This window comes from Saxophila tyrrhenica (assembly GCF_035928015.1).
Source record: "Saxophila tyrrhenica strain CCFEE 5935 chromosome Unknown scaffold_12, whole genome shotgun sequence".
NCBI classification, from domain to species: domain Eukaryota; kingdom Fungi; phylum Ascomycota; class Dothideomycetes; order Mycosphaerellales; family Extremaceae; genus Saxophila; species Saxophila tyrrhenica.
The window spans coordinates 805,283-819,340 of record NW_027041744.1 but is presented as its reverse complement, the minus strand read 5'-3'; the positions used below and the strand labels follow the sequence as shown (position 1 = coordinate 819,340).

General features: G+C 55.5%; 5 protein-coding genes across 5 annotated transcripts; 3 read left to right on the top strand and 2 right to left on the bottom strand.

The window, feature by feature from the left end:
* Positions 1-180: 180 nt before the first annotated feature.
* Positions 181-1,728, top strand: LTR77_007913 (uncharacterized protein; the record flags this gene model as incomplete). Its single annotated transcript, XM_064805148.1, has 2 exons — positions 181-1,420; positions 1,478-1,728. 2 exons carry the CDS (start codon positions 181-183, stop codon positions 1,726-1,728), a joined length of 1,491 nt encoding a protein of 496 aa, XP_064656990.1.
* Positions 1,729-4,612: 2,884 nt separating this feature from the next.
* Positions 4,613-5,203, bottom strand: LTR77_007911 (uncharacterized protein; the record flags this gene model as incomplete). Its single annotated transcript, XM_064805147.1, has 1 exon — positions 4,613-5,203. The coding sequence occupies one exon, from the start codon at positions 5,201-5,203 to the stop codon at positions 4,613-4,615; it is 591 nt and encodes a 196-aa protein (XP_064656989.1).
* A 328-nt stretch (positions 5,204-5,531) lies between these two features.
* On the top strand, positions 5,532-9,632 carry LTR77_007910 (uncharacterized protein; the record flags this gene model as incomplete). The annotated part of the gene is made up of 1 exon (XM_064805146.1): positions 5,532-9,632. One exon carries the CDS (start codon positions 5,532-5,534, stop codon positions 9,630-9,632), a length of 4,101 nt encoding a protein of 1,366 aa, XP_064656988.1.
* An 849-nt stretch (positions 9,633-10,481) lies between these two features.
* LTR77_007909 (uncharacterized protein) lies at positions 10,482-11,661 on the top strand (the record flags this gene model as incomplete). Its single annotated transcript, XM_064805145.1, has 2 exons — positions 10,482-10,652; positions 10,753-11,661. 2 exons carry the CDS (start codon positions 10,482-10,484, stop codon positions 11,659-11,661), a joined length of 1,080 nt encoding a protein of 359 aa, XP_064656987.1.
* A 436-nt stretch (positions 11,662-12,097) lies between these two features.
* LTR77_007908 (uncharacterized protein) lies at positions 12,098-13,239 on the bottom strand (the record flags this gene model as incomplete). Its single annotated transcript, XM_064805144.1, has 6 exons — positions 12,098-12,162; positions 12,224-12,496; positions 12,558-12,726; positions 12,778-12,922; positions 12,972-13,134; positions 13,191-13,239. 6 exons carry the CDS (start codon positions 13,237-13,239, stop codon positions 12,098-12,100), a joined length of 864 nt encoding a protein of 287 aa, XP_064656986.1.
* Positions 13,240-14,058: the final 819 nt, after the last annotated feature.

Below are 14,058 nucleotides of genomic sequence, written 5' to 3'. Positions count from 1 at the left end.
GCTAAGCTCGAAATGGACGACGCTCTTGGCATCAATGTCGTGTGTACTGCAATAAACAAACCGAAGCGCGTCCACTCCCACCGCGCACAGTCCGCTCACTTCCCGCCGTGCCCTTGGTATACGAGGATATACTTATTGGGCATATCAGAGGACACCACCAGCTCAAGCGCAACATCATTAATGGCATCCCGCGGCAACGCCAACCAGTACGTGGTGTATGCAGGCGCGTCCGAGAGCGAGGACGACTTAGCAACGGCCAACGCGAAGCAGCACAAACGCAACAACAACACTTCATCGAAAGCAAAGAACGCCAGCAACATGCCCGCGCGTCGCACTAGCACTGCGGTGACGAAGCGCAAAGCGCCCGCGAAGACGCAGAATCGGCAGGCATTGAAGGATCGCACGAACGTTCAAGGTGGCAGCGATAGCGAGGAGGCCGACAATTTTGATGAGGACGACATGGCGAAACCAAAGGCCAAGCGCGCGAAGACGACTGCGAGCAAGACACAGACATCACGCGCTAATAGTGCGCCGGCGAAAGCGAAGACTACAAAACGCGCGCCAGCTGCCGAAGCACTGGGTGTCATTCCAGAGACGCAAGCAGATCCGAACGATGTCTCCATGTCAATCGAGATGGAGCAGGACGGCATGGATATAACCACTGCGCCCACACCACCACGCGCACCGCCATTCTTCCAGCGAGCGCGTTCCACCTCCGTCCAACCTCTTCAACCTCGCGCCAGCGCGCGATCAGTCTCCGCACAACCAGGCTACCCACCACCACGCGAGCGCAGCGGCAGTGTTAGTGACACCACGCGCGAGCGAAGGGGCGGCGATCCTGAGATCCGGCGGAAGCTGAATGATGTTACGAAGAAGTACGAGAACCTGAATATGAAGTACCAGAATCTGCAGGAAGTGGGCCAGAATGAAGCGGACACCAACTTCGAGAAGCTGAAGCGCGCAAGCGACGAGAAGGCGAAGAGCGCGAACGAGCTTATCGCGAGTCTTAAGAAGGAGATTGCGGAGCTGCGGAAGGCGTCGTCTACTGAGAAGGAGGATAAAGGGCTGCAGAAGCAGGTGAACACGCTCAACTCGTCGAATGAAGCTCTCAGCAGTGAAGTCTCGAACCTGAAGGGATCGCTGCAGACTGCGCAGAACGAGGTCAAGTCGATGGAAGCCAAGCTGGTCGCAGCAAGACAGCAGCTGTCGAACAGCGCGGCAGAGAAGGAGAAGCCGGCCAATGCGGCCACTACCCGCAACGATCTGAGTCGCAGCGTGGGACCGAATGCAACAGATGCGCAGAAAGAGGCGAAGATGAAGGAGAACCTCTACTCCGACCTCACCGGCCTCATCATCAGGGGTGTGAAGAGGAAGGAAGGCGAGGACGAGTACGACTGCATCCAGACGGGCAGGAACGGCAGTAAGTCATTCATCCTTCCCTCAATATCATCGTACATACTGACTTCTGATCTTCCAGCCCTCCACTTCCACCTCTCCATCGCCAACGACGCCAGCATCGCCAACCCCAAAACGCCCTCTGGTCTCTCGTACGAAGAAGCCGAGTTCGCGTACGAGCCGCTGCTCGACCAGAACCGCGACCGCGACCTGATGGACCTGCTGCCCGATTATCTGACGGAGGAGATTTGCTTCCCGCGGAATCATGCGGTGAAGTTTTATACGCGGGTGGTGGATAGTATGACGAAGAAGATTGTTGTTGAGGAGGATTGATTGTGTGTGTGGAGGGGGATGGGAGAAGAACGTGTGATTTTGTTGATGTCGGGCAGAATGGTCTTGTCTCGGGGTCAGAAGGGGGGAGGGATGAGCTGAATGAATGGGTGCGTTTGGGTACATGACCGGGGCGTTTTGTTGTGATACCACGGAGCGGGTAAGGCGTATGTGTGGGCTTCTTTCGCAGTCTCTCAATCACCTTATGCTATCGAAAAAATTCCCTCCGCCTACCTCATGTCTTTCTTCCAATTACTACACCTCTCCCACTCTATCTCGAGCTTCTCTGCTTTCTCAAGATCGTGCCATGACACGCCGCCGCCGCCAAGACAACATAACTTATGCCACAACGTCCATCTGTGATGAGATATACGCGGCCGTACGTCCCACCACACATCCACAGCAACAGATTACTGTCGCTAACACTCTCAAAGTCGTGGTCTAGTGGTATGATTGTCGCTTCGTAAGGCACCTCTTCGACTATGTTAATTGTTATGACATCCGCTGACCTCTCCCAGGGGCTCCCAAAGCCCTCCTTTCAGCAGAGGGGAGTGAAATGTGACAGGCCCCGGGTTCGAATCCCGGCGAGGCCCCGACCTACATCTTTTGCCCTTTTGCCCCTACCTGTGTCCAAAGGACGGGTGTTGTCTTTTTGGAGACGTACGGATGGAAGGGGAGCAGCAAACTCAAATCAGGAACTGACGGAAGACAGGGTAGCAACAAATGTTCACAGACCTGTAACGGTTAAACTGGAATGGACAGCTTGCTGCTTATAGCTACATGCAACTCTCACAGTGCTGCTGTGCCGCTCTACTTTCGCATTCACTCGCCGACGCTCGGGCCAAGCTCGTGAGTCTTGGCGTACTGAATCTTGCTGCGCCCCTGGGGCGCCTCTTTAAGACTTTACGATTAGTTTTACAACCAAACCACATCAAAGCTTACACCGTGTCACCACATATGATTAATTTCACTTGTCATCCGAGATGGATGCGGTCCTACTAATAGCTCCATAATTGGTCTTGTCGCCTTGCTTGTGTCCAAGGGGGGCGTGAGCCCGGGTCGAGCGGCCTCTAAAGTAACACAGATCTTGATGGTAGTATGGCTGTCTTTTGGTCTTGCTCAGCCTGGAGACGAACAGGTGGAAGGCAAGGAAGAAACCTTCATAAGTTAGACCTGGAAATGTCAACTGGGAATGGACGGCTTAACACTTCTGGCTAATACAGTAGCATTGATCTCAAGACATGATTACGGAATGTCGCCTCGGTTCTTTGGCTACAATACCGCTGGCAGCAATAGCGCTGCGAAATCCTTGCCAAGATGGTTTGCGACCTTTTTTCGGTCCCAAGACCAGATGCTCTGAGGTGTCATGACAGACAAGCTGTCGGATTCTCGAATCGACATAGGGACTTTGGGTCAATTCAGATCGTTGTGTGGAAGCATTATTGAGGCGCTTCTTTGGGTGAGAGGAACAAATTGAGGCGGTTCAGGTTCAGCAGTAGGGACGAGGTCGGGGCATGTTGTTGACTATCAGAAACAGCAGCAGGCAATAGGATTCCTCTGTGCTCATCATGCAGCAGAAACGTGAAAAGTCGCCGGACAATGATCAATCCGTCTTCTTTGGTCCTCTTCCCTGTTTGCCGCCCAGTGCCGCGCTGAGCCTGCCGAACATGTCCACGCCCATAAATATAGCTGAGAGCTACTGTCAGTACTTGGTGAGGCCAGGGCATCGTTCGACTGGGACCAACTCACAGAGAGCCAAATACGGCACATACAACTTCCCCAACTCCAGTTTCTCCCCATTACTAAACCCGCTCCAGCTCAGGTAGTCCGCAATACACGTACTCGTCGTCAAAGCGGTTGTAGTCGCGAACATCAACAGGTGGATCGGGAGTTTCGGATCATCTAATATGCCAGGTTTAGTTCAGGCCGCCACGCCTTCAGGCCATGAGCCAGTTGAATCACTTACCTCGCAGCAATGCCCCGACAGCCCACAGACTGACCGGCACGTGGTACACCAACTCCATGATTAGGTAGAAGCGAAACCACGCCGGCGGGGCCGTGAAGAAGCGGTCGTGGTATGTTGAGATATAAAATTCCCTGATATCCGTCATAAACGATGGGCGGAGGGTGGAGGGGTAGAAGGGGTAGGCGTCGACTACTAGGAGGGGGGTTACTATAGGTTTTTCGGACGGGAGGGGAGAGGGGGGGAGGGGGGGCTCTTACGGAAGATGATAGGGATGTGGGTGAGGAAGAAGAGGAGGTAGAGGAGGTCGCGTTTGCGGCCGAGGATGGAAGACATCGTGATGGGGTTTCGGTTTTGTCTGTAAAAACGGTTTTTGACTGAAATGGCGTCTTGTTTTGATATGAGAGCATAGGTGTAGAAGACGCGAGGTCTACGCGAAGGGATGTAGGGAGGCTTGGCGTTGGGGTGTGAGAGAAGTGAAGGTGGTTCTTCATTCCGAGGCACTTAGATGCTCTGAGCTAATTATATTCACGGTGCTATACAGTAGAACGCAAGTTGAGGTTCTCCAAGAGAAGAGCGGAGTATATAGGTGGCTAGCCAAGCGTGCAGCTCATCCGCATTGGACTCAGAGGAGATCTCCTCTATCGCCTTCTTACACCGCTGACAGCATTGCGGGTGCTCCAGTGGAATGGCAGTGTAATTTTTAAGTCAGTCGTACATCCAGCTCCGCGGACTGGAGGTCTTTCACGGTATTGCTGCTCCGGCTGGAAATGATGGCATGACATCCTCTCCTTGCCACAGAACTCGGAGACTGAGTTCATCCAGTGAGTCTCTGCAGACCATGAGCTGAATCAACACAGTCCTTAGGCGCCGGCTTTCTCATAGAACCAGCTTTGATCATCCAGGCCTCGATTGATCCATCGATCAAGGAGTCGCCAACGCCTCCTTGACTATCCTCGCCACCTCCGCTCTCTCCACCGGTTTCCCTTCAAGCTCTCCTCCCGCTCCAAGTAGCTTCTTCAACACATCGCCCATATTCGCCTTGCCACCAGCCTGAGCCTTCACCTCCGCGACCGTCTTGCTGACAGCATCCCTAATATCATCCTCGGACATCGTCTCAACATCACCCGCATACTCCTCCAACACCTTCGCCTGCCCATCCTCTCTCTCTACTAAGTCCTCCCGTCCCGCAGCCTTGAACTCATTACTCGCCTGCTTGGCCGATGCTGCTCGTTTCCGTAGTATCGAAAGCAATTCCATATCTGTTTTGATCGGGCGATTCGTCTTCGCCGAAGCCGTGACATCTGCTAATAGGCCTCTGAGTACATTCAGCCGGTTCGTGTCTTTGTCTTTCATGGCATTCTTGAGGTCTTTCCGGATCTTGAGGAGCAGGGGAGGCGCTGGGAGGGTGGTTGGAGGAGGTGTCGCGTAGTGTCGGCATTGTGAGCAGGTCCAGTTGTTTTTGATGGGACCTGAACTTCGTGGGAGTAGTCTTAGACTTCGAATGGGATTCATGTTGCCTGGCTGTTGATAGGGTAGTTGTTGTATGATGGAGAAGGGCGTTGTCTCGATATATGCAGGTACGCGAACTAGTCCGAAAAAGTTGGAGCTCGAGGCGCAACGCGTGAAGTGAAGTCGAAGAAGTCTTGTCCACTCTTTGACAATAGAACGACGCTTTTCGAAGCGAAACTTCACTCATGCACATTTCGACTCCCATGAAAACTCTTCATTCTCAGCGCACGCAATCTTTCACCTGATGCGAGGCCAAATCGCGAACACCCACCTCCATCTCCTCGACTTCTCTCGATAGCGCCAGCTACACTCCACACCAGTCGCATCGAACATGGCAGCCGCCGCAGGGCCGGCGACGCCTCAGAGGCCCCTCCCAGGCATGTTCATGGCGACTCCTGCTCCTCCGGCGCCGACCATATTCGCAGCAAATGCGGCATCTTTGCGCCAGAACCCTCAGCCCGCGCAAGCACAACCCAACAGCAGCGCGAGCGCGAGCAGCCAGAGCGTAGAGCCGATCGAGCTCGCGGCGAGGAAGATCAATGATACGCTGGCAGGGGAAGAGCGGTTCCCGCAGCTGGAGGACTACGTGACACAGGGCATCAGTGGGGAGTATGAACTGTCGACAAATCCAGCATGGACGCCTTACCAGAAGCTCAGCCAGTACGAGCTACCCGCGAAACTGCTCGATCAGACGAATCACTCCGGTCTGGCGCTACAGCTCGGCATCTTCCCAGCGATCGGCCATGCATGGGCGGCTCTCGACAACTGCTTGTATCTGTGGGACTACACGCTCCCGAACCCGGAGATTATTGGCTACGAGGAGCAGTCGCATACCATCACCTCCGTCGACCTCGCTCTACCTCAAGCCGGGGTCTTCATCAAGGAGGTTGCTCATCTGATTGTACTCACCACCACCGCCGACATGCAATTACTGGGAGTGGCAGCCAACACTGCGCCGTCAGGCAACAAGACCATCCAGCTCTACAACACAAAGATGTCGATACCCGTGCGTGGGCTTGCGGTGGAGCATGTCGTGTCAACCAAGACCGGCAGGATATTCTTCGTGGGAAGCTTTTCCGAAGACATATACGAGTTCCGCTACCAGCAGAACGATGGATGGTTCACGAGCAAGACCACGAGAATCTGCCACACGAAGACGCAGTTTTCAATGATTGGAGAGAACACGTCGAGGACACTGGGATCATTCCTCGGCGGCCAGAAGGCGCAGGCCCAGATCAAGCAGATGGTGGTCGATGACTCGAGAGACCTCTTCTACACTCTGAGCACCCGGGACGAGATCAAAGTGTGGCGCATTCAACCGGAGCTGAGCTGCGCTGTCATGAGGTCGATGGGAGCACTAAGACAGAACCTCTCTCACATGATGCCTCGCTCAGAACTGCTGGAGAACTGCAATCTTGCATCACTGTCGGCGATTCCAGCAACAGAAGCCAGCAGGGTTGCTCTCGTTGCGACAACTACCACCGGCTGCAGGCTTTACATTTCACTTACGAGAGGGAACTGGTATGGCGGCGGCGGTGGCACTGGTCGAGATCCGCCAAACAGCATGCAGATCCTGCACGTACGGTTCCCACCTTCGGATCCTAATCTGCAGCAGCAATCAGCAGGCTCTCCCTCACAACCTGGGCAGAACGCCGTAGCACCATATGGAGCTCAAGGAAGCACCGTCGACCTCAACTCGCAGGTCCTCAAGGGCACCGAGTACGGCTTGCGCTTACCGCCTGGCAACTTTCTCGCTTCCTTGCGCAGCAGTCCGGGTCAAGGTCGATTGTTCTGTGCTGCTACGGACGCTGGTCGGGTGAAGAATTACGAGGCAGCGCAGATGAACCGCCGCTTCCCAGAATTTGGCATGTTCATTGATCTACCCGGCGACTTCTATCGCATGATCGATACTTCGTCGCAACCCTATGGTGCCACCGGTCAGCCCGCTGGCTTCGGCAATGAGCTGGCTACGCAGTTCGATCAGCCAAGCACTGAGATTGCCATTGTCACGTCTTCCGCGATCCAGATGATTCGGAGGAGAAGACTGGTGGACATGTTCGCCGCCATGATGAAGTATCGTTCAACGGACGACGGCCTCGAAGGTGAGGTCAAGCGCTTCATCTCCAGGTATGGCCGAGACGAGATGGCGGCTACAGCGCTTGCGGTGGCTTGCGGTCAAGGCATCGATGTCGCGTCAGATTCTCGCCTTACCAGCATCACGGATCCGGAGGTCAGAGAGGGCGCGCGGAAGGCTTTCACAGACTACGGTGGTGATCCGGAGTTCAATGCCAATGCACTTACCACCAACAACGCGAACCCAGTGGACAATGTCCGACCGAGTCCACGATGCATCGGTATGGCGCTGTATATCTCCCGCTTGGTGCGGTCAATCTGGAGGAAGCCCATCATTCTGGAAACCGTTGCTCCCGGGCAAGCCGTCATGCTGACTTCTACCGTCGGAGCTCAGAAGCTTCGCAACGTCCAAGAGGCCCTCACCAAGCTCTACGAGTTCCTCGACGCCAACAAGAGCTTCATCAACGGATTGAACGGTGCTCAAGCTGCTTCCAGAGGAGTGTCTCGGCAGACGGACCTCGCAAATCAGGGTGAGGCGAAGCACATGGACAGCCTGATGAAGCTCATCCCACGCATGATCGAAGGTATCGCGTTCGTCCTGACGCTGTTCGAAAACAAGCTCGAGGATATCCTTGCAGGCCTGGGAGACGAATCACGGCAGAAGGCGAAGCAACTCACATACGAATCACTCTTCGTATCGAGCGACGGACGCGAGCTCGCAAAGGAGCTAGTCAAAGCCATCGTCAATCTCAACATCGCCAACGGTAGCAACGTTGACACTGTTGCGGAGGCGCTTCGGCGGAAGTGCGGCAGCTTCTGTAGTGCAGATGATGTCGTGATCTTCAAGGCTCAGGAGCAGGTCAAGCGGGCTTCGGAGGCTGGTGGGCAGAGTGAGACTGGAAGAGTGTTGCTGAATGAGAGCCAGCGATTGTTCCAGAAGGTGGCGCCCAGTCTGAGCGATGATCACTTGAAGTGGGCTACGGAGCAGTATGTCAACATGGCGTTCTATGCTGGTGCGATCCAGCTGTGTCTTGTGGTGGCTGGCGAGAGGGATCGCGCGAAGGCGGCAGCAGGGTGGCTAAAGGATGGCAGGCCAGAGAATGACCCGCGCAAGGATGCTTTCGAGAAGCGCGAGAGATGCTTTCATCTGGCCTTTGCGGTCATCGAAGCACTGGACGCTGAGACCCAGAGCGTGCCGGAGAGGATGGAAGGTCAGTATACGGTCGCTGCGAAGAGGCGCAACGAAGCCTACGACGTCGTCAACACATCCGACGATGCTGTATTCCAGACATGCTTGTACGACTGGTACATCGGCAACAGCCAGTCGGACCGTCTACTTGACATTCAAGGGCACTATGTCACCGACTACCTCACGCGTCGTGCGCAGGAGGGTCGAGGACATGCCGACCTGCTCTGGCGGTACTACGCTCATCACAACGACTACCTGCAGGCTGCCTCTGTACAGCTGGACCTAGCGAGGGGATTCTTCGAGCTCAGCCTTGAAGAGCGGATCGAGTACCTCAGCCGCGCTCGCACAAACGCCAGCACACGGCAGACAGCACTGATGGACTCGCGGCAAAGCAAACAGCAGCTTCTGCGTGAGATCTCAGACCTACTGGATGTAGCCAACATCCAAGACGACATCCTCCAGCGCATGAAGAGCGAACCCCGCCTCACCGGTCAGCGGCGTGAAGAAGTCCTCAAAGAGCTCAACGGCACCATCCGCCCCATCGACGAGCTATACAACCAATACGCCGACCAAGCCGCCTACCACGACATCTGCCTCTACATCTACCAAGTCGCAGACCACCGCAACCCAGCCGACATCAAAACCACCTGGCAGAACCTCATCAACCAAACCGACGACGCCTCCCAAGCCGTCTACGCCCGCACCGCCCTCTCCTGGGAGCTCGTGGGTGAGAAGGTCCGCGAAGTCGGCCGCCGCCTCAACGTCAGCGACGCCACATTTCCCATCCAGATCCTCCTGCCCATGCTCCAGCGCTACGCCATCGCCGCGCACGACCAGAAGCCGCCGCCGACCTGGGCGCTGGATCTGTTCCTCAGCCTCGATATCCCGCACGAGACGCTGCTGCCGGTCATGGAGCAAATGTACTACGGCAACGAGCACCCGTTCGTCGGCGCGAAGCGGAAAGTTCTCGCGAGCCAGATGGTGTATCTGATGCAAGGGTGGTTTGAGGAGAGTGAGCGCAGGGGCGAGAGGGTGCCTTTTGGGAACGAGGAGAATTTGAGCGTGGTGTCCGATTTGGTGGCGGCGTTGTTGCGGACGGGGGATTTGGAGCAGGGGGCTAGGAGTGGGGCGGAGCATTTGCTTGCTGGGGTGCAGAGGGCGATGCGGTGATTGGGGGTTGGGTGTGTTGGGTGATGCGTGGGTTCTTTCTTGATGTTGTATTGGGTTGATTGTCCGGTTGACGAGCGTTAGCGTGGCGTTGGCGATGCGCATCTGCGGTAAGATACGCCTGGCAGGCTAGGCGAAGGGGAAAAGATGCATAGCGATAACAATGACATCGAAGGATTTCACCGCAGCCCCCTGTTCCCTTCTCTGCATGTCGTCCAAAACGCCTCACATCCCGCCCTTTTCTGCCTCAGGCCTGTTCGCATACCGTATCAAGTTACAAGCGACGAGAAGACAAGACATTCCAGCTCTTCTCACAGTCTTCCTCTGCTCTACGGCCGTTAATCGAACGGAGTCATATTGGATGCTCTGCCTCAGGCCCGTACAAAACCCATTCTATAACCAGTCACAAGCGACGAAGCGATCTTTCAGCTCTTGTCCCAAGCAATTTTCTGCTGGCATAGTCACACCACCCCCCAGAAGCGCGCGAGGAACAAGCGCGGAACAAGACGACAGAAAGCTCGCAGGATGCGGACCAAGACCTCAAAAACGGACCAAGACCTCACAACACTGCCATGTTTCGAAGCAATCTGCTTCTCGGAACCAATTATCTTTGCGGGAATGTTTTGCAGGGCTGAAGCGATATCACATGGCTATGTACACTGCCTGGTTGTGACTGCATTGTAGCGATGCATGGGCGATGTGGTGAAGAGGTGGTGTGATGGGTTTGAAGGGGAGTATATGTTTGATTCGTGGTCAGCGAGGAATGAGAGTTGTATATACGGACAAAGACACGTTTGTTTGACGACGGTCTGATCGGCACTCCTTTCCTGCAACGATTAGCAGACGAACGCAATGGCGAACGACAACAACAGTGGAGGAGACGACTGGTCTCTGTTCCCATACGAGCCGGTCAAGGCGGCGCCGATCGTCTTTGCTGTTTTCCTTACCGTGATTGGGGTATACCAGATCTACCAGTCGTTCTGGAAGTACCATTGGAAGAAGTTCGGTGGGATCATGACCTGGGTAAGTCGTCCTTCGTTCGCGTCAACGCCACGACCGCTCTGCCGTTCTCGAGTCAAGACCCACCAACATCGAGGAAGCCCTCCACTGACAATTCGTCCAGGCCACCACCGTCTGGATCTCCGGCTTCATCACCCGCGCCATCTCCGTCCACCAACCGCACGGCATCAACATCTTCATCGCCCAATTCGTCCTCATCCTCATGGGCCCGCCCCTCTACGCCGCCGCCGAATACTTCATCCTCGGCCGCCTGATGTCCTACCTCCCCTACCACACCGTAATCCACCCAGGCCGCGTGATCAGCACCTTTGTCATCTTGTCCGTGATCGTGGAAAGTCTTACGGCGAACGGCGCGGCGAATAGCGCGGGTGAGGGACGCACGCCGGCGCAGGTGGAGACGGGGCTGGCGTGTTTGAAGGCCGCGTTGATTGTGCAGAGTGTGATTGAGGTGTTCTACCTGACGCTCGTCGGGTCCGTGGAGTGGAAGTGTAGGAAGGCGAGGTGCTTTCCGCGGAATGTGAGGGTGGTGTGCTATACGCTTTACATCACCAGCACGATGATGCTGGTACGGTGCATTGTTCGCACGATCGAAGGGTTCGAGGCAGCGGCGTGTCGTGCTAACCCTGCCGGACCGCCGGGGCACTGTGGCGAGGTGTCGACGCACGAGGCCTATCTTTGGGTGTTTGAGATTGCTAACATCACGCTCTTTGTGGTCATTCTTGCGCTGTTTCATCCTGGAAAGTACTTGCCCCGGGACAGCAGGATCTTCTTGGATCCAATCGATGGGAAGACTGAACGGGTTGGACCTGGGTACTCGAAGGCGGACAAGCGGCCGATGCTGGCTACGATACTGGATCCGTTCAATCTGTTTGGGATCGTTACGGGCAAGGGCATGGCTATTCAGCCGTTCTGGAATGAGCATCAGCCGATCTATGATGGTGGTGAGGTCAAGGAGGACAAGAGAGGGGAGAGGGGCCAGAGCGCGGAGGCAGTTGAGTCGGGGTCGCCGTAACGCTTTCCGGGGGCTGTCGGTTGGGTGATAGAACAACACTGTATGTATGTTGGTTGCGGTAGGCCGATTCCGGTAGAGATGACTAAATGCTTCGAGTCCTCTTGAGAGCGATCAGAAGGCGCTTCTCACCGGTAACACACGCCTTAGCGCTCGAAAGGACAATCTTGTAGTCTTCAAGGCACGAAGATGGTGCGTTGCCCATCAGCCATCGGGTACTATCAGCATATCAGTGTGGAACATGAGCAGGGCTTGAAATATTGTGTCAGATGACGAGGGGAGAAAAATAGACCAAACAGAGAAAGACAGGTCTGCACCAAGCCACGCAAATAAGTACAATCAAACCGTATCAAGCGTACAGAGCCTACTATCGTCTTGCGTACAAGTTTTTTCCTCTCTAGGGTATCAACATCCATCCTCCCACAGCATTCCTCTATGCTCAGACAGCCTCCTTGGCCTTCTTCTTATCGCTGGCGCCCTTGATGATATGGGAGAGATCGAACACTGAGGAGCAACCAAGTCAGCAAATAGTCTTGGACTAGGGGTAGATAGTAGTCGAGCTTACCAGGAAGAGAAAGCGGGAAATCCACAGCCGCAAGCAGGATAGCAGCGAAGATATACCAGCCCAGCATACAAACGACGAAGGCGATCGCGCCACCTGCAGTCAATAGAGGGGCGGCAGCTAAGGCGTTTTCTTGCGCAAGGAACCAATATGCGGCGGCGAGGCAGGCGAAAGCTGGCACGAGTAGGAGCAGGATGAGGAAGAGGATGAGGTTGGTTCGCAGAGCGCAGATGGCGTAGACCAGGCAGAGGACGCCCATGAAGACGAGGAAGAAGGCTGGAGGGGATGTCAGTGAGAAGCTGGTCGAGCTTACGGATATGGATAGAGGGCAGCGTACCAAAACCAGAGGTGAACTCGGTCGTCTCAACGCCTAGCCCAGGGTTGTCCGGGTTCGGTGAGAACGAGCCGTATGCGCCGGAGTAAGGGGTCAGGGTGATGCCGAAGGCGAACCAGAAAGCGCCGAAGGAGCCGAAGACTACGCAGGGGAACGTGTTGCCGAGAATCCACTGGTGGGTTGTCAGTCATCGAGTATAATCGGAAGTCAGTGATGATCGTACTTCACCAATGGAGCCCAGAGTCATCAGAATGCCGCCGAATGTGAAGTAGACGCCAATGCTAGACGCGCCGTTTGTGGGCGCGCCTCTCCATCCCATGAGATCGCAGGAGAGGGGTGTGAGGGAGAGCAAGAAACCGACGAGAGCACTGTAGGATGTGAGTATGCATCGATCACTGCGCGGTAGGTGAGACTTACAAGGGCGTTGGGTTACCAACGGTTTTTCGAAGCTCACCAGCGACCTTGTTCTGAGGAGAAAGATAGATCTTCTCAAAGAGCTCGGGGGAGATAGACAGGCTGCCCGTGGTGCGGATTCTCCTCAGCGCATCATCTGCGTCGTGGTTGCTATCCAGATGGTAGCCTGCGCATCTCGCGTCAGCAACCCCATTGGCAGTCTGACTGAGGAATGATACATACCATTCGAGAAGTCCTTCTCGAGAGGCTGTCCATGGTTCTCGCCCGACATTGTGGAGGTTCTTGAGATGAGCGGTCCTTGCTATGTACACGAGATCGCGGGCCCCGTCCTGGAAGTTCAATGAAACACGGATGGGATGGAGAGCAGACGACGGAGCAGACAAGGTCGAAAAGGGAAGAGCAGGAACAGGAGGAGACTGGTATCTTATTCTGTACCTCGAGCAGTGCACGGCTCCGCACGAGACCCCGTAACACCTAAACCACATTACGGAGTGAAGCTCTGATCAAGTGGACCAGCCATTCGTCGTGGTCCTCGCGCCATCCGGACGAGCTCTCCTTTGCTGCGTTGGAACGCGTCGAGTGACGTTTGGGGTCTCCGGGAGCTGCCAGAGCTATCCAAATCTGGAGGGACGTCCTGGTTGTTTGCCAACCTCATTGGCCCATGTCATTTGTTATGCACGATGCGAGCAGGTCGAGCGGCGCTCCGGATATCTGGAGATCACGCTTGCCGACCGCCGTAGGCCTAGTTAGCTCCCTCAGATAGTCGACCAGCGAAACTCTGCCTCGACAGGCCCCCGTAAACCACTCGCTCCGCAGTGGGCCTCCAGATTTCCGGGCAGAAGGAAACGAGGAGGCGCCAGGTTTGATGCCGCACTAGGACGGTCTGGTGAAAGTGGCGTTGATCATTGCGGGGAGACTGGGGTGGGAGTGCTTAGCACCGACGAGCTCTCCGCAACCCAGGAGGACGGACGATGTAGCCGGCACTCGTATTGCCGAGTTTCGTGGTTGATAGTGGGCTGGACATATGGGCCTCTGACTCGCCGTCCAAACCTCTGCTGGGTTGTCTTTGTCCGCGCCGCGAGGCCATCAA